Genomic DNA, 19,573 nt, shown 5'->3' on the forward strand with positions numbered 1-19,573 from the left:
AAACTTTTCAAGTTTTTGATACTTTAGTTATGGGCCCTGTAGAACTCTGCTAGTGAAGTATACAGGATGATTCCCGCTTCATCTTCCCGTACTAGCTGATGCTATAGCTTTGTCTGCTACTGACAGGTATAGGACGAGTTCTTCCCCGACTAGGGGTCGAGTCAGGATTGGAGGCTGGCTTAAGAACTTTTTGAACTCCCGGAAAGCTTCTTTGCACTCCGGAGTCCATTCAAACTGGCATCCTTTTCTTAGTAGGGAGAATAATGGGAGGGATCTTAGTGCTGATCCCGCCAGGAACCTGGAAAGGGCAGCAAGCCTTCCATTTAATTGTTGGACCTCCTTCAGGCAAGTCGGGCTTTTCATTTCCAAGATAGCTTTACACTTATGGGGTTTGCTTCGATTCCTCTTTGTGTAAGCATGAACCCTAGAAACTTTCCTGCTTCCACCGCGAAGGTGCATTTTGTGGGATTTAGTCTCATCCCATGCGACCTTACGATGTCTAAAACTTGCGAGAGGTCTGTCAGGAGGTCTGCTTCCTCCTTAGTTTTTACCAGCATGTCATCTACGTAGACCTCCATTAAGTTCCCAAGGTGGGGGGCAAACACTTTATTCATCAACCTTTGATACGTGGCCCCGGCATTTTTTAACCCAAATGGCATCACCACATAGCAGTAATTCGCTCTAGGTGTGATAAATGAAGTTTTTTCCTCATCTAGCTTGTACATCGGGATTTGGTTGTATCCCAAGTAAGCATCCATAAACAACAAGTATTGATACCCTGAGCTTGCATCTACTAGGGTGTCAATACTGGGGAGTGGATACGGGTCTTTGGGGCATGCTTTATTCAGGTCGGTATAGTCGATGCACATCCTCCACTTGCCGTTTTGTTTTTTAACTAGCACTACATTTGCTAGCCATGCCTGGTATTTGACCTCTCGGATGAAGTTGGCTTCCAAGAAGGCTTGTACTTGCTCTTCCACCACCTGGGCTCGTTCTGCGCCGAGCTTACGCCTGTGCTGCTGTACGGGTCGTGATCCGGGGTGTACTGAAAGTTTGTGGGACATGAGCCGAGGGTCTATCCCTGGCATGTCAGAAGCTTTCCAAGCGAAGAGGTCAGAATTTTGTTGTAGGAGCTTTATTAGCCTTTGTTTTAGATCTTTGCCTAGGCTGGCTCCAATGTTGGTTATTTTTTCTTCCTCTTTTCTGATTTGAACCTCTTCGGTTCTTCCACCCAGCTGTGGTCGCAGCTCTTCCCTTGCTTTTATTCCTCCGAGTTCAATGGTGTGGATTTCCTTGCTCTTTCCTCGGAGGTTTAAGCTTTCGTTGTAGCACTTTCTCGCCAATTTTTGGTCTCCTCGTACCGTCGCTATTCCCTTAGGTGTTGGAAATTTCATGCAAAGGTGAGGAGTTGACACCACCGCTCCGAGCCGATTTAACGTAGTCCTGCCGATTAAGGTGTTATATGCCGATCCGACATCAATGACGATGAAGTCAATGCTCAGAATTTTGGAACTTTCCCCCTTTCCGAAGGTTGTGTGTAGGGGGATGTATCCCAGTGGCTTTATTGGCATGTCTCCTAATCCATATAGGGTGTCCGGGTAAGCTTTTAGCTCCCTGTCATCCAACCCTAACTTGTCGAATGTAGGCTTAAAAAGTATATCTGCCGAACTCCCTTGGTCCACCAAGGTCCTGTGGAGGTTGGCATTTGCCAAGATCATGGTTATCACCACCGGGTCGTCATGCCCGGGTACGATCCCCTTCCCGTCCTCTTTGGTGAACGAGATGGTTGGGAGATCGGGAGACTCGTTTTCTACTTGATAAACTCACTTCAGGTGTCTTTTGCGAGATGATTTGGTGAGTCCCCCTCCCGCGAATCCTCCAGAGATCATATGTATGTGTCTCTCGGGAGTTTGTGGCGGCGGGTCTCTTCTGTCTTCATCATCTCACTTCCTTTTTCCATGATTGTCTGACCTATTCGTGAGATATCTATCAAGTCGGCCTTCCCTGGACAACCTTTCTATCACATTTTTGAGGTCGTAGCAATCATTTGTTGGGTGGACATATATCTTATGGTATTCGCAGTAGTCGTTGCGACTCCCCCCTTTTTATTTTTAATGGGTCTGGAAGGCGGCAATCTTTCAATGTTGCAGATTTCTCTGAACACATCTACTAGGGAGACTTTTAGAGGAGTGTAGGAGTGATATCTCCTAGGTCTGTCGAGGCCAACCTCCTCTTTTTTCTTTTGCTCCCTTTCTTTTTTTTTTGCTGAGTGAGGGGGCCCAGTCGCCAGCTGGGTTCCCGTAGTTTGGCATTTTCCTCCATGTTGATGTACTTTTCTGCTCTCTCCTGTACATCGCTCAAAGAGGTCGGGTGCCTTTTTGATATGGACTGAGAGAAGGGGCCTTCTCTAAGTCCATTTACTAATCCCATGATAACTGCCTCTGTGGGCAGATCTTGAATTTCCAAACACGCTTTGTTGAACCTTTCCATGTAATCACGCAGAGGTTCCCCGACCTCCTGTTTAACTCCCAAGAGGCTCGGCGCGTATTTTACTTTATCCTTCTGGATGGAGAATCGCAGTAGAAATTTTCTTGAGAGGTCCTCAAAGCTGGTAACCGACGTTGGAGGGAGGCTATCGAACCACTTCATCGCCGCTTTCGACAAGGTGGTCGGAAAAGCCTTGCAGCGTGTTGCATCAGAGGCATCAGTCAGATACATCCGACTTTTAAAATTGCTTAAATGATGCTTCGGATCTGTGGTTCCATCATAGAGGTTCATATCAGGGCTTTTGAAGTTTCTTGGAACTTTTGCCCTCATTATGTCCTCGTTGAACGGGTCCTCTCCTCCCAGGGGCAACTCTTCTCGGTCGCCGCGGGAGTTCCGGCTTTTAAGGGAGGATTCAAGTTTTAAGAGTTTTTCTTCCAACTCTTTTCGTTGTTCTATGTCCTCCGAAGGTTTCATTCTGCCTCTCGCTATCGTTCTAGTTCCTGTTCCAGTTGCTCCAGACGACCTTGGTGGCCGTGGACCAGCCCCATTAGTTCGGTCACGCGGGGTGGCCCTTCCTTTCCGGATTCTCATCCTTCCGAGGAGTTTACCTTTGGGTTTTTGAGCCCAAGGGTGCCTCTATATGTTGGTCGCTGGTTCCTTGATGAAGGGTTAGGTCTGTGTCATTGTTTCCGATATTTGGATTTTCTTGCTCGGAATCAGACGATGTATGACCCTCTTCTGGTGAGTTATCCACCATTATGGGTTGATCCCTCGGGTCTCCGGCAACGGCGCCAATGTTACATTGGGTAACCGGAGGTTAATGGGCTGGACTCATTAGATTGGCCCAATCGTATGAGGGAGGAAGCCTTTGAGTGGGTTAGCGCCTTTAGAGACTCCTTCCGACTTGTGAGTGTGGGAGAATGGGGGGTGGTACTTACAAAGACACTACGATGCCTAAGTTAGCAAGGGTGTGAGTAGGTCTAGAGAGTATTGGGACTTAGAGATACCTGAGGGATGTCAGTGTATTTATAGTGGTGAACCAATAACCACCGTTGGAGTAGCTCCACCTTTTAGGGTGGATAACCGTCCCTTTATCTTAGGGAGGTTACGATATGACTCCTGGAAGTGGGTTGAGAGATTTTAGGGGCAGTTATTATCTTTCAGGTAATCTTTGAGCCCGACTTCCTTAGAGCAAGCCATAGGGAGCACCGACCTCTTGAGAGGAAGTCGGTATATTGAGGAGTCCAATTAGTGGGTTAGATCTCACTACATGGACTTGGGCCTTAGCATTGGGCCAGGGTATGAACAGTACTAAAATAAGATATTCAAAACGTTAGATATCAAATTAAAATTTGATCCAAATATTAGAAATCAAAAGAATACTTTATCCTTTAACCCAATTGATTTCTATCCTATTAGTATCTTGACATTTTAGGTACAAAAAGAATTGTGAAGCTTTGTTATTCAAGATTCCTTCTTCATAAAATGTTGGAGCCTCTCACAGATTATACATGAATAATTCCTTTTCATAAATCGTTTTTGTCTACTACAATTTATGGGATTTTTTTCAAAAATAAAATAAAAAAATTTATATTTTTCCAAATACCATTTTTGAACTTTAATTTCCTAAATACGATTTTTTTATTTAGAGCAAGTTCACTGCATTTCATTATAGAGTTCGTCTTACCCCGTCGAACTCCCTTCAAATATTTTAAACCCCACATTTAAAATAAGCCATATTTAACAATGGCAACCATTATCATCGTCTCTAGAAATATACAAGTACATCGGAATAAACCATATTTAACAACGATTTTTTAATTATAAGTCGTATTTTATTTTAAAATAAATTTTAAAAATATAAATAAATTTTTTTAAAATAAAATACGAGTTATAATTAAAAACATTCTTGTTAAATATGGCTTTATTCCAGTGTACTTGTGTATTTCTGGAGACGATAATAATGGTTGTCATTGTTAAATATGGCTTATTTTTTTAATTTATAATTAAAAAAATTCTTGAAGAAACTATGCTTGTTGTCTGTGTATTTTTGTGTATTCCTATATACTGTTTATAGATCTACATAGTATTTGGAGATGATGATAATGGATTAAAAACGTGGAGTTTAAAACATGTGAAGAGAGTTCGCCGAATAAGGCGAACTCTGAATTCGTCGGAAGTGCGACAAACTTGCTCTAAACAAAAAAAAAATCGTATTTAGAGAATTAAAGTTTAAAAATAATGTTTGAGAAAATATGAATTTTTTATTTTATTTCTGAAAAAAAAACCCACAATTTATGTGTTATTTTAATTTATGTGTAAACCATGTTAGATTGTCTTAATTTGTGTGCATATTTTGAATTCACTTTAAAGTTTACATAGAATTAACAACGACCTAAACATAAATATTATAACAAAGTTATAAATGAGTATGTTGGCATAACGCATGTATCCATGTAATATAGATATCATGAATAAGGAATTTTGACGGAAGTAAAATAAAAAAAAAATACTTTTTTAAAAAAAATTACTCCACCTTTATATTTTAGAATTCAATTTTTTTTGTTTACAAAAAGTTTGTCCAAACATTAAGTGAACTTTAGCATTTTAAAAAAAATTTGCCTAACTCCTGCTAACTATGATAAAGTTCGCCGAAAGATTAGGCAAACCTCATCCAAAATCTCTTGTAAACAAAAAAAAAATAGATTCAAAAAAATAAAGATAAAATAAAATTTTTTGAAATTAATTTTTTTTATTTTATTTCGTAAAAAGTTCCTCAAGAATAATAAAGAATTTTTAAAATAAAATAAAAAATTATTATTATTTGAGCAGGGACAAGTTTGTCGTGCTCTTTGACAAACTCAATAAAAAATGTATGGCGAACTTTAAAGTCTATGTCCCTCCAATTTGAAAAGAATATACACTATGACTAAAACTTTTAATTCTAAAAGAAAATTTAGTTTAGTTTGAATGGAAAAAAAAGTTGGATAAACTACAAGTATGACTTTTTCAAGTTATTATTTATTTAATTGTATATGACACATACATGCAGATATAGCAATGATATAGTAAGAATGGTGCTCTCCAACACTAAAAATAAACTGACACATATATACAAAAAACCTTATGAAATTTGACAAGATTCGTCGAGGACACGGCAAATTTGTCCTCTACAAAAAAAATTATGAAGGAGATAAAGGAAATTAGCTTATTGTTAGCTTATTGTTAGGAATTACTAATAGTTTGTTTGTGAGTTTGTTACAGTCCTAGTCAGCATTCCCTATAACTATATATTATGAGATACACATGTAATCACGGTGGGTTTTCAGTTTTGCTATCAATTCATTCCTAACATACTTCCAGAACTTTACTCTTTCCCTATTCTCTCTCTCTCTCTCTCTAGCTTGATACCTATATGGTATCAGAGCTTTCTCTCTCCCATGGCTTCCGCAACAATGTCTCTGACACAAGTAGCGCAAGCCTTCTCTAGTCTAATAGCTATGAGATTGGATGAGGATAACTATCTACCATGGAAGGATTAAGTAGAATCCATGATTGAAAAATACGAGATGCTTGACCACATCACAAGACAATCAATTCTAGTGAAGTATCTCTCCAATGGAAATGAAGTTGCCGATGTGATAAATCCAGCGTATTCGAAGTGGAAGAAGCAGGATGCATTGTTGAAGATTTGGTTACTAGTGTCGATGAGCAAGTGGTTGACGATGAGAATGGTCGGTTGTGTCTTCTCGCATGAAATTTGGTGCAGGTTAGAAACGTTCTTCGCATCTCAAATTACAGCAAAAGTTAGGCAATTAAAGAACTAGTCAATATGAAGAAGGAAGGTTCTGTTTCATATTATTTGCATGAAATCAAGAAAATAGTTGATCCATTAGTATGTGTTAGAGCTGCAATTAGTGATGCTGATCATGTTGAAGATGTGTTGAATGGTTTGCCTGAGGAGTATACCTCTTTTATCATAATAATCACGGCAAGATCCAAGCCTGTGTCCATAGAAAAATTAGAAGCTTTGCTAATGGCACATGAGGAGTTGTTAGAAAAGTACAAGAAACCAGATCACCTTGTGCAAGCACACTTGGCTCACGCTCAATCAAAGTTCTATCACTCAAAAGGTGGTTTCCGTGGAAGCAGAGGTGTCTTTCGTGGCAGAGGTGGTGCAAGATTTATGAGAGGAGCAAGAACGGTGCAGTCTCAATTTCAAAATTACGGAAGAGGTGGTCCTAGATCGTCGCAATGCCAAGTTTGCAACAAACTTGGGCACACGGCTCTCAATTGTTGGTACAGGTATGATGGTTTTGGTAATGGAAGAGCTGAAGCCCCATCACATTTGCACAGCCTTAGCGCAAATTTTTCATACACAAATGCCTTGGTTCAGAATGATGCTGAATTTGCTACTCCAACAATGCTGCAAGATTCAGATTGGTTTTCAAATTCAAGAGCCACGCACCACATGTCTGCCAATGCTCACAACTTTGGCGAAAAGACTGAATACGCTGGTTCAGAAAGATTCACCATCACAATGGTTCAGGTTTGCCAAGTAGTCACATTGGAAGTTCAATTTTCATTTTAGATCTGAATAGAAAACAATTCTTATTTAGCAAATTACTATTAGTTCTAGAAATTTCAAAGAATTTGTTAAGTGTCTATCAGTTTACAAAAAATAATAGGGTATTTTTTAAATTTCATGATGATCATTGTGTTGTCAAATGCAAGGTTTCTAAGAAGGTCATACTCCAAGGAACAATTGATAAAGCATTGTACAAATTCTCTGAATTCTGTCCGAAATCAAGAGATGATGTTACTGCTGGCCTACTATCTTCGGTAGTTAGTCAAGTTCTTAAGTCATGTCATATTCCTTTGAAATCAATAAATTTTGTGTGTTCTTCTTGTTGTATTGGAAAGGCACATCAACTTCCTTTTCCTAAATCTGATTCCCTTTACACAAAACCTTTATAATTGGTCTTTACAGATGTTTGGGGACCTGCCCCGGTTGCTTCAGTTAATAATTGTAAATACTATGTTCATTTTTTTGATGCATTCTCACGTTTCACTTGGATTTATCTATTGTCCTCTAAGTCTCAAATCAGATCTACGTTTACAAATTTTCAATCTATGGCTAGTTGCAACTTGGAACTAAGATTAAATGTGTGCAAAATGATAACGCTAAAGAAGATATTAGTTTGGCAAAGTCTGTGCAGGATACAGGTATTATGTGGAGATTTTTCTGCCCATATAAACATCAACAAAATGGTGCTGTTGAGTGCAAACACAGACACATTGTAAAAACTGGATTGACATTATTGGTAGCTGTGTGTATGCCAAAAAGGTTCTGGGGGGATGCCTTCATAACTGTCATTAGGTTAATAAACTCTCTACCAACTCCAGTGCTAAACAATGTTATACCTTATGAAAGACTATTCAACTCTAAACCTGATTACCTATCTTTTCAAACCTTTGGATGTTTGTGCTTTTCTTGTACCAGGCCCTACAACTCCCATAAAATTGATGACCGATCTGAACCTTGTGTATTGTTTGGTTATGGAGTGCAACACAAAGGCTACAAATGTTTGATTGCCACTGGAAAAATTATCCTCTGCACTCATGTCTTTTTTTATGAAATAAAGTTTTCCTTCATGACTGGTTTTCCTTCATCCGATGACGTCTCACCCTTCTCTAGCTCCCCTTCAGCAAATCCTTATCTTCCTATTATTTCTAATAACCCTATGCCACAATCCCAAATTGCTTTACCAGCCACAACTAACTCCTTCACTGTCAATCAACTCCAACAATCTATCACCACCTGCACCTGCCCCTGCCCCTTCTCAACAACCTATTCAACCCACTCTTGTACCTCCACAACCCTAACATCCCATGGTCACACAGTCAAAGAATGGTATTTTTAAACCCAACATCTTGCATTCACGCCTTCATTTGACTGCCACTCAGGGATGGAGTTGTAGATATGTTAGTCTTAACGGATTGTTGGCTCCGCCTGTTATCTCCTTCTACGACATGCTGTTGTCGTCGCCATATTCCTTATGTAACTAAGTCATCTCTGCCTTCTTTGAAGTCAAAGAATTACAAAGAGGCTCTCACCATATCTCATTGGAAGCAAGTAATGGATGAAGAATATGGAGCACTTATGCGAACTAGAACCTGGAGTTTGGCACCGCTGCCAGAGGGAAGAGAATCGATTGGGTGTCGAGGGGTGTTTCGAGTTAAGTACAACTCGGATAACTCTTTGTAGAAATACAAAGCCCGCTTAGTTGCTCAGGGCTTTAGCCAACGACCTAGGGTGGATTTTAAAGAGACTTTTAGCCCTGTCATTCACCCCACATCAATTCGAATGGTATTATCTCTTGTTGTCTCCAAAGGGCGAAATATTAAGTAGTTGGATGTGAACAATGCCTTCCATAATGGTGATCTCTTTGAGGAAGTTTATATGAAACATCCCCTAGTTACAAAGAAAATTCGACTTTAGTTTTTGCAAGCTATCCAAGTCTCTTGTTAGGATTACTAATAGCTTGTTAGTGAGTTTGTTACAGTCCTAGTCAGCATTTCCTATAACTATATATTATGAGATACACATGTAATCACAGTGGATTTTCAATTTTGTTATCAATTCATTCCTAATACATTTTCAAAACTTTACTCTTTTCCTATTCTCTCTCTCTATCTCTCTGGCCTGATACCTATAAATTGGATTTCAGATATAATCTCAGAATGAGTTTTCTATAAAATAATAACAAGAAAAAAATTAAATTGAATGCTTACTTGCGACTTTTTTCATTGTAAAATAATAAGAAGAAGAATAGTTTGAAAAAAAAGGAAGAATGAAAAATTACTTTGAAGAGAGACACAAACACTGAAAAAAATTGAATGCTTCTTGCCAAATTCTATTGGCGGCAATAAAATATATTTATATGGGTATAGAAAATCTATCTTTTGTTACAGCTTAAGAAAGATAACATTAAATTTAACTATCTAAACATGTAACGGATTTATATTTTTCCCAATTTAATAGCTAGAAGTTAGTAGGAGCGGAGGCTCTAAGGATTCGGCGGGGCCAAAATTTTGATTTCTGTTAAAAAAAATTGATGGAGATAACTCATCTTTTTTTTATTATCTCATTTTTCTTCTAAAAAAATATTTTTTTAAAATTAAAATAGATAAATATAATTCATTAATAATTTAGAGTAAATCCAGCAAAAAAAATTTAGATATTTTTGTATAAGTTAATAAAATATAGTTGTTCTAGTTTAATTTATTTAAAAAAATATATAAATTCTTATTTTTTTTAATGTCCTCCTTCACTTGAAGAATTTCTCATTTTTACTTTTGCACGATAGTAACATTTTCTATTCCTCTCCTTTTTTATCTTTTTAATCTTTTTATTTTTTATTTTTTTATTTTTATTTTTTTTCCGATTAAAAAAATTCTAATTCAACAACTTGTCTCTCATTTTTCTTTCACAAAAAAAAATTATTTTTACTCTTTTTTCTATTATAAGAAAACTATTAAACCAACAATTAAGACACATAGTCATACATGATAAAATAAATAAAACATATCTTATTTCTTTTTTTGATTTAAATAAATTAATTTTATTTTTCTGTTAGTCTTGCTTAATTTTTTTATATATTTGGTTATTTATTTAATTTATTATTATTTGTTAAGTTTATAATTATAAGTTAGTTTGTATATTGACTTTTTTTGTTAATCAATGGGTAAAATACTAAATTCGTCCTCGACGTTTGGACGTAATCCTGTTTTGATCTTTAAGGTTTAAAATGTCCTATTTGAATCCAAAAAAATTTTATTTAGCTTCAATATAGTCTCACCGTGAGGTCAATGTTAAATAATTAACAGAATATCCTACGTGACAACAGTATAAGAACAAAATCAATGATCTGGAAAATAAGTACAAGCTCCAGAGACACAAAATCAACCGTGGATACATCAATACATTTATTTATCATTTTTTTACAATTCAAATGAAATATTTTCTATAGAACTAAGGAGAATGATAAATAAATATATTAATACATTCACGGTTAATTTTGTGCCTTTAGAACTTTTATTTGTTCTCCAAATTATCGACTTAAATCTTGTACTGCTGTCGTGTAATTATTTAACTTTGACCTTATGGTGGAACTAAATTGAAACTAAATGAAACTTTTTTGGATTCAAATAGAATATTTTAAACCTTAAGGACCAAAATAGGATTATACCCAAATGTAAGAGACTAATTTAGTACTTTACCCATCAATTACTTAATTATAATTTTGTATTATTTATACTACAATACTAGCATTTATTGTTCTGAATTTTAATATCTTATTTTAAATTGAAATATAATTTTATATTTTATAAAGATTATAGATTGTAACTTGTACTTTTTGCTAAATACATTTTTTATTATACGAACTTATTTGGCCATTTGAATTATGGGTAAGTTTAAAACTATTGATACATTTTTTAAAAGAAAATGATCAAGAAAATGAAGATACTTCTATTATTACTACTCTAACACTTGAGAGTTATTAAATTTTATTACTTCAAATTCTTCATTGAATAGCTTAAAGCATCCACAACTTCTTCCTAATTAACTAGATGTTTTTCATTTAGAAAGAGATCATGAAATGCGACCAATGATTTAGAAGTTTCATCTAAATCAAAGAGATGAAATTCGTCGGGCTTATATTAAAGTTGGGCCAAATCAACCAATTCTTGATAACTATTCATTTTCTGGTGATAAAAATCATCGTCACTTTCAAGTTTCATGGTTTAAATTATTTTTATCTTGGTTAGAATATTTTATAGAAGATGATGCCATATATTATTTTTTATGCTTTCTTTATGCTAAGAAACATTCAATCAACACAAGTTCAAATGCTTTTATTGAGAATGGTTTCAGAAATTGGAGAAAAATAAATAGTGAAAAAGAATGTGCTCTTCTGAATCACATTGACAAAGATCCCAACTCATTTTATCATAAGGGCTAAAATCGTGTAATAATTTGATAAAATAATCACAACATATTGATAGACTTCTTCATAAGCAAACATCAGAAGAGATTAAAAATAATCATATTCGACTAGGAGCATCTATAGATTACATTAGATGGTTGACATTTTCAGGTTACGCCTAAAAAAATATGATAAAAGTCAAAGTTCAAGCAATAGAGATAATTTTCTAGAAATGTTAAAACTTTTGGGATCTTACAATGAAAGAGTAAAAAAGAATGTGTTTGAAAAATGCTCAAAAATTGCTAAGTATATTTTAATTGATGTCTAAAAAGAAGTTTTACATTTTCTTGCTATTAAGGTGAGAAATTTAATTAGAGAATAGATTAGAGATGCCAAATTTTATATTATTGTTAATAAAGCTAAAGATAAATCTAAAAAAAAACAAATGATGGTTGTTTTTGTGAGATTTGTTATTCTAGATGAGTTTTTTAAAATGAGATTTTTTGATCTTGTGGATATTATTGATATTTGTGCGATAACTTTAAAAAAAGAATTAATTACTGTTTTTTTTTATTATAATTTCCAAATTAAAACTTGAAGTTTTTTTGTTTGAGGTTATTTTTGAAAAGTAATTTAAATCTTTTTTAACTCTATTCTTTTAACTTTATTTCATGTATTCACTTTATTTTCTTCGTGCATAATTAATGACAAAAATATCTGACAAAAAAATTGATACTTTTTATTTTATTTTTTATTTTTATAGAATTATGAGTATCTAAATTCTATTTTAAGAATTTTATTAATTTTAAATTGAATTCAATAATTCTTTTTTTAAAACTTGTAAGTTGAATACTTTCATATTATTAAAAATATAAGGTAAATGAAATTTTCAAAAGTAATTAATTCAATATCATGAAAAACAAATAACACTTATTATCACTAATAATATTTAATATATTTTTATATTTTATTTGGCATAAGCATAGAACCGAAGAGAAATATTTTGTTTTCAATGAAAAAAAACTCATTTTCAGAGTTATAGAAAAATATTATATTATAATAAATACTTTTATAATTTTATAACTAATTCTCTTTTTACATTGTCAAATAAGACATCAACCCAAAATTAAGATAATACAAATAATATTTATTAAAAAGATACGTAACAATTTTATTATCTAATAGCACTCAGACATATTCACTAATTAGAATTTTTGAGTTCAACTCTCTATTGCAGAAAATATTTTCAAATATCAGTTTTTTATTTTTCAAATTTCAAAAAATTTAATATTTTATTGATATTATTTTAGGAGTTAAGAGTATGATAATACTAACAACTGTTAGAATTTGGTTGAATTAGTCCCACATTGCTTAGGATAGCAAATGGAGTGGGTGGCCTAGGTTATAAATATGAGGCTAAGTTCTCCATTTGTTTTTGCACCAGTCAGAAACACTTTAAACTTGTATCTAATTTTTTCTTTTCCTCTGTACTCTTTGATTAGAGAGTGTTGTGAGGTGTAGTTAGATATTTGCTTTGAGAGAGTGTGGGTGTACTGGGGTGCCGGTGTTAGAGAGAAAGAAGTCTATGTGTTGTTTTACATAGTGATATTCTCTGGTTGTCATTTGACAACGGCCATGGTTTTTTCTCCGGTAATTGGAGTTTTCACGTTAAATTCTTGTGTTGTGATTGTGTCTATTTTATTTCTCTGTCAAATGTGTTTTCTCAAGGGGGAATGGTGTCTTATTCCCAACAAGTGGTATCAGAGTTTCGCTTCGGTGGGATTTATTCTTAGTATGCTCTGTGGTTGCAGCCTAGTCTGACCTTCCACATCAGAAAAGAATTTTGTTCTGTATCTTGAGATTGACCTTTGGTTGCTGTTGTTGTTGCTGGAAGGCAATGTGACACTGTGAGAGTGCAGTTTGAAAAGGTTCTGGCTAAGGAAAGACCTGGTATTTAAGTGTGTCCATTGTGACCCACCTCTCTTTCCTGGGGACCCTTCCTAGTACACGGTCTACAGTTGAGTTATACTATTCCAGTATACGGTTACAACAATGTCAGGATATTCAAGTGCTGTGAAGGTTGAAATAGAGAAATTTGATGGAAGAATCAATTTTGGCTTGTGGCAAATACAAGTCAAGGATGTGTTTATACAATCAGGTTTGCACAAGGCGTTGAAGACAAGAAGTATCCTCATGGTATTGCCGCACTGCCATGGATAAGGATAAGTTGTGACTATCGGGTCCACAATTGCACACGGGCATTGGTTGGCATTGAGATGCAAGGTGTGTGGCGGAGTTAGGTCGATAGCTGAAAAACTTCCAAAAAAAGCCAATTTGGAAGTTGCACAATGAATTTTCAGCAAGGTTTCGATCTGTACCAAGGCGAAATGTTTAGAGTGGTCTAATTCCAAGTGAGTATACTTTCATGGTGGAGTATGATAGTTCTCTGAACTAGGATTGTCGGTATAGACAATGGCAGCAAAGAATTGTCGGTGTTGACAATGGAAGCTGAAGATGTGTGACTATTTCAATCAAGTTGGAGATTGTTAGGATTTGGTTGAATTAGTCCCACATTGCTTAGGATAGCAAATGGAGTGCGTGGCCTAGGCTATAAATATGAAGCTAAGTTCTCCATTTGTTTTTGCACCAGTCAGAAACACTTTAAGCTTGTATCTGATTTTTTCTTTTCCTCTGTACTCTTTGATTAGAGAGTGTTGTGAGGTATAGTTAGATATTTGCTTTGAGAGAGTGTGGGTGTACTGGGGTGCCGGTGTTAGAGAGAAAGAAGTCTATGTGTTGTAACAATTTTCACATAGTGATATTCTCTGGTTGTTATTTGACAATGGCCGTGGTTTTTTTTTTCCTGTAATTGGAATTTCCACGTTAAATTCTTGTGTTGTGATTGTGTCTATTTTATTTCTCTGTCAAAGGTATTTTCTCAAGAGAAAATGGTATATTATTCCCAACAACAACATGTGAAGTGAGTGAAATTAAGAGAGATACTTTAAATTTATAATTTTTTTATTCAATTAAACTTTATTGTTTAGTTACCAAAGAAAAATTCTACTATAATTATTGTTAGTACTTTTGCAAAAAATATAATCAATTACAAAAAGTTCAACCAATTGAAAACATATACTTAGTTGCTCGAAATGAATTGAAAACAGGCAAGCGCGGAGGCTTTAAAGATTGAAGGGACGGTGCCCAAAATTTTAAATTTTCCTAAAAAAAAATAGAAAATTCTATCGTGCTTACCAACGTTTTCAGCATACTATGCTGATTTTGCGTGGCAATATGAATGATTGACACGTAGGGGTGGGAATGGTTGTGAGACGGAACAGGAGAAGCATCTCGTTCCTGCAAGAGTAATTATGCCTGATAGTTAGTTTTATAATTAGTTGATAAGATAATTTAAAAATTAAGAATAAAAAATATTTAAAAACAAATATAAAAATTTTATAAGTTATTTAAATTTTAGAATGTATAAAATTTATAAATTTAAATTAAATAAAATATTTAAAAAAAAGTTTAAATATTTTATTAGTATCTATAATTTTGTAAAATTTTCAATTAAGTTTTTATACTTTTTTTCTTTTTAATTAGGTCTTTGTACTAATTTTTTTTTAATTAGGTCCTCTTAATAGTAATTGGCTTAATTTTATAGAGATCTAATTAAAAAAAAATTAATGCAGGGACCCAAATAAAAGAAAAAAATGTAGGAACCCAATTAAAAACAATTGGTGCAAGGACTCGATTAAAAAGAAAAAAAGTACAGGGACCTAATTAAATATCGATAAAACATTAATATAATAAAATATGAATTAGATATCGAACCCAGACTATTAGATATCGAACCACTTTCGATTTGTTTAAAATCAATAAAACATGAATATAATAAAAGTATAAATTAATAATTTTAAAAAAATAATAAAATTAAAAATAATTTAATAAATTGAATATAAAAGTTAAAATTATGCATGAAGATAAAAAAATACTTTGAATATAATGTTTATCTTTGCTTCAAATTAAATACTGTTAAAAAAGTAAATGAATAAACTTATATAATGTTTAAAAATAATTACTTTATAAATGTTTATCTTAATTTTGTTACACATAATAATAATATAATAAACTTTTTTAAGTTTAATTACTTTGTTGGTTTTTATAGTTTCACAAAATTTTTAATTAGGTTCCTGTACTTTTTTTTCTTTTAATTGAGTTCTTGCACCAATTTTATTTTTAATTGGGTCTCTATACTTTTTTTTATTTGGGTTCTTGCACCAATTTTTTTTAGTTGGGTCCCTATAAAATTAAGCTAATTACGGCTAAGAGAGACCTAATTAAAAAAAAATGGGATGCAATGACCTAATTAAAAAACAAAAAGTATAAAGATATAATTGAAAATTTTACAAAACTATAAAGACCAATAGAATAATTAAATCTTTTTTTAATATTTTATTTAATTTAAATTTATAAATTTTATACATTCTAAAATTTAAACAACTTATAAAATTTTTATATTTATTTTTATATATTTTATATTCTTAATTTTTAAATTATCTTATCAACTAATTATAAAATTAACTACTACACATAATTACTCTTGTAGAACGGGATGTTTCTCCTGTTCCGCCTCACAACCATTTCCACCTCCACGTGTCAATCATTTATATTGCCACACACAATCAGCATACTATGCTGAAAACGTTTATAAGCATGATAGAATTTCCCAAAAAAAATTTATGAAAATAATCCCCCTCTATTTAATACCCAGTCTCTCCCTCTACGGAAAAAAATCTCCTTTTTAAATTATAATAGATAAATATAACTCATTAATAAGTTAGAACAAACCCACAAAAAAAGCCCAATATTCTTGTATAATGCTAATAAGAAATAATAGTTTTAGTCCAATTTATTTAAAAAATAAAATATAAACGATGTTCTCTTTTCAATATGGTCATACATTCAAAAAATTCTTCACTTTTGCAGCAGTAAAAATTTTTTTATTTTTTTTATCTCTTTAATCTTTATATCTTTTATTTTTTACTCTTATTTTTTTTTAAAAAAAATATTCCAGTTCAATAAGTAGTCTTTCACTCTTTTTTTATATAAAAAAAATTCTATTTTTATCTCTTTACTCTTCTTTTCTTCCACTTTTTGACTCTAATTTTTTCTTTTAAAAAATTCAGTTCAACGAGTAGTCTTCCACTCTTCTTTTATAAAAAAAATTCTATTTTTATTCTCTTTTCTATTACATAAAAACTATTGAATCAATAATTAAAACACATAATCATATATAATAGAATAAGTAAAGCATGTTTTATTTTTTCTTGATTTAAATATATTCATTTTATTTTTTCGTTAGTCTTGTTTAATTTTTTATATTTTTTATATATTTTATTATTTACTTAATTTATTACTATTTGTTAAGTTTATATGTTATTATAAGTTAGTTTGTATATGTAGTTCTTTTTGTTAAATAAGAAAAAAAAATATTATAAAAAGATAAATTTTACTCTTATATTATAAAATATATTAAAAAAATAATATTAAAAATAGAGAAATATAATAATTTTTTTTAATATTGAAAAGAAAAGGATTAAGTACTATTTTCGTCTTAAGATATGGGATGAAAATCAATTTTGTCTTCGACCTTTTTTTATTATTAAAATCATTCCCAACGTTACAAAACGTTATAAATTCGTCCTTTTGTTCATAAATAAAATTTTTCAGACAATTTTTTTCCTTTCAATAAAAATAAAAAATAATAAAAAAATCACCCCACCCCACCCCCATCCTTTACCCTCACAGGCATGCAAAACTCGCGGTATGGCCGGCTCGTCTCAGTCTACCCTTAGCGGAATCGGAAGCTGGTTCGGCCGTAGCTTAGTTTCTGGCGAAGGAACATCGAACGGATCTTCCCGTGTTCCTTCCCCATCGACGACGCCGTTCGTCGACCAAAATGACCCTTGGGAGATTATATACCAAGCCGCAGAACCAGTGGCCAGGATGAAGCTGAACGACCACGTGTCTCAGAGCAACAGAGAGTTTCTTAACTCTGCACGCGCCACCGCAGCAGCGCCGAAGAACCTCCACACCATCATATGCCGTTCGTTCTGTAACCACGCTCCTCAGGTAACAAAACTGTCTTTGGGAAGAAGGCATTTCTGAAAAACTTGAATCTAATAATCTTTTTTCATTGTGTTCAGGTTTCTCAAGAGCAGGTGTTGAATCAACAGTGTGGTTCTACTTGGGAAAGGCAGGGGGCTGGTAATAAAGCATACCAGCTCCTCCAACAGAAGAACAGAGTGTGTGAAGTTTGTTACGAGAGTGTAAAATGTGGTAATCGTCAAGAAGTTTCGCCATAGTTTTCCTAAACAAATTTTTCGTACTTAGTGCTTCTCATTTAGTTTCTTGATATATTTGTACTTTTATGGGGTTGGGTCTGATTGGGTGTATTCTAGGTGATAGAAATTCTTGTACTAAGTCTGGAAACTGAGTCAAGCCTGCATCGGAAAGTGTGGACCTATTTTTTCTTGTTGACTCCATTGCTCAAAGTTCTCCTGGTTTGAAAGGTGATTGTTTATGATTTGTGAATCTTGAATCTTGCTTACAGAAAGGTTATTCTCTATAACCTTTCCTTGCAATTGCTTAGGTTTTAAGGCTGTGGTTGGAGAGAAGAATCCTTTCAGAATCCATTATTCGTTGTCATATCCGGAAACTGGACACCTATCATAGTTCAGCAGGTGTTTATTTTTGCTTAAGGGCAAAATTATCCGAAAAATTTTATTTATGGACAAAAGGATGATTTTATAACGTTTTGTAACATTGGAAATAATTTTAATAACAGAAAAAAAGTTGGGAACGAAATTAATTTTCACCCCAAACTTTAGAGACAAAAACAGTACTTAACCCAAAAGAAAAAATTAATAGTCTCGCCTACTTTTCTTTTCTTCTAATTTTTTTTCTCTATTTTCTCTCTTCAACCAAACAATAAAAAATAATCATTTTCTTTTTAATTTTCATTTTTTTTTCTTTCCTTTCCATTTTTTGGCAAACAAATATAGCCTTAATGAATTAAAATATGAGCACGGGATGCTCGTTATATATATATATATATATATATATATATATATATATATATATATATATATATATATATATATATATATATATATATATATCTGAGATTTTAAATGCCACAAATTAAATAGTAAATGTAACGGATCCTATTAAATAATAACTCAAATGAGTAAGTATCAATTTCACAAAAATTAATGAATCAATCAATAATAATTAAGTGATTAGACTAGTTAAACAAATTAAAACAAATATTGTGAGTTCCAAACAAATAGCATAAAACAATAATTCAGAGAATTTAAGAAAACAAACAATAAATAAGTTGTGAAATTAATATAAAAAAACAATTAAGGCTTTGAAGATGTTGAATTTTCGAATTAATAATTTTTATCAATTACTTTAATCATGCAAAGATTCAATTTATAGAAAACTTTAATTGATTAATAATTGATCATTTTTGTCGGATAAAACTTATCTTGTATGAGTATAACTTTAGTTTCAATCTTTTATGGTCAATTTTATCTGCGTCCGAATTTTTTATGGTCAAAAATGATTATTTACTTTAATATTTATCCCTTCATCAAATTAGTGTTATAATTAGGGATAAAATATATTTTGTATATTTAAAATTTTTAAAAAATTTTGAAAAGATTTTTAAAATCTCAAAAAGTATACTTTAAATGTATGTGTCAAATGAGCATGAGATTTTTATTTGAAGCAAAAGATAAATATATTGTGTGATTAGATTTATGAGCCAATTTTAAAATTTATTGACCTACTAAATCTGTTTAATCTTATTCTTTTGAATTTTAAATTTAGATGAATTAATCTAACTCGTTTAACAAGGTTAAAAAAATGCATAGAGTAACTTATTAGAAAGTTTACCAATTCTTTTTTTTTTTGTATTTTATAGTGATAATATTTTTAAGACTTAAATATATTTTATGTATGAAAAAGTGTACCTTTTTTTTTGGCCCGCTATAAAAGATATTTAATTTGGTTTACATCCAAATGTA

At 32.6% G+C, this 19,573-nt stretch overlaps 1 protein-coding gene across 1 annotated transcript; it reads right to left on the reverse strand.

Moving 5' to 3' along the window:
* Positions 1-2,181: 2,181 nt before the first annotated feature.
* LOC140175620 (uncharacterized) lies at positions 2,182-2,718 on the reverse strand. Its single transcript, XM_072204146.1, has one exon. The coding sequence runs from the start codon at positions 2,716-2,718 to the stop codon at positions 2,182-2,184; it is 537 nt and encodes a 178-aa protein (XP_072060247.1).
* Positions 2,719-19,573: the final 16,855 nt, after the last annotated feature.

Source organism: Arachis hypogaea, chromosome 10 (assembly GCF_003086295.3).
Source record: "Arachis hypogaea cultivar Tifrunner chromosome 10, arahy.Tifrunner.gnm2.J5K5, whole genome shotgun sequence".
Lineage (NCBI taxonomy): Eukaryota > Viridiplantae > Streptophyta > Magnoliopsida > Fabales > Fabaceae > Arachis > Arachis hypogaea.

What these genes read in the sequence shown, in the direction of transcription:
- LOC140175620 (XM_072204146.1), bottom strand. Translation starts at nt 2,718, where the DNA reads ATGTATCTGACTGATGCCTCTGATGCAACACGCTGCAAGGCTTTTCCG.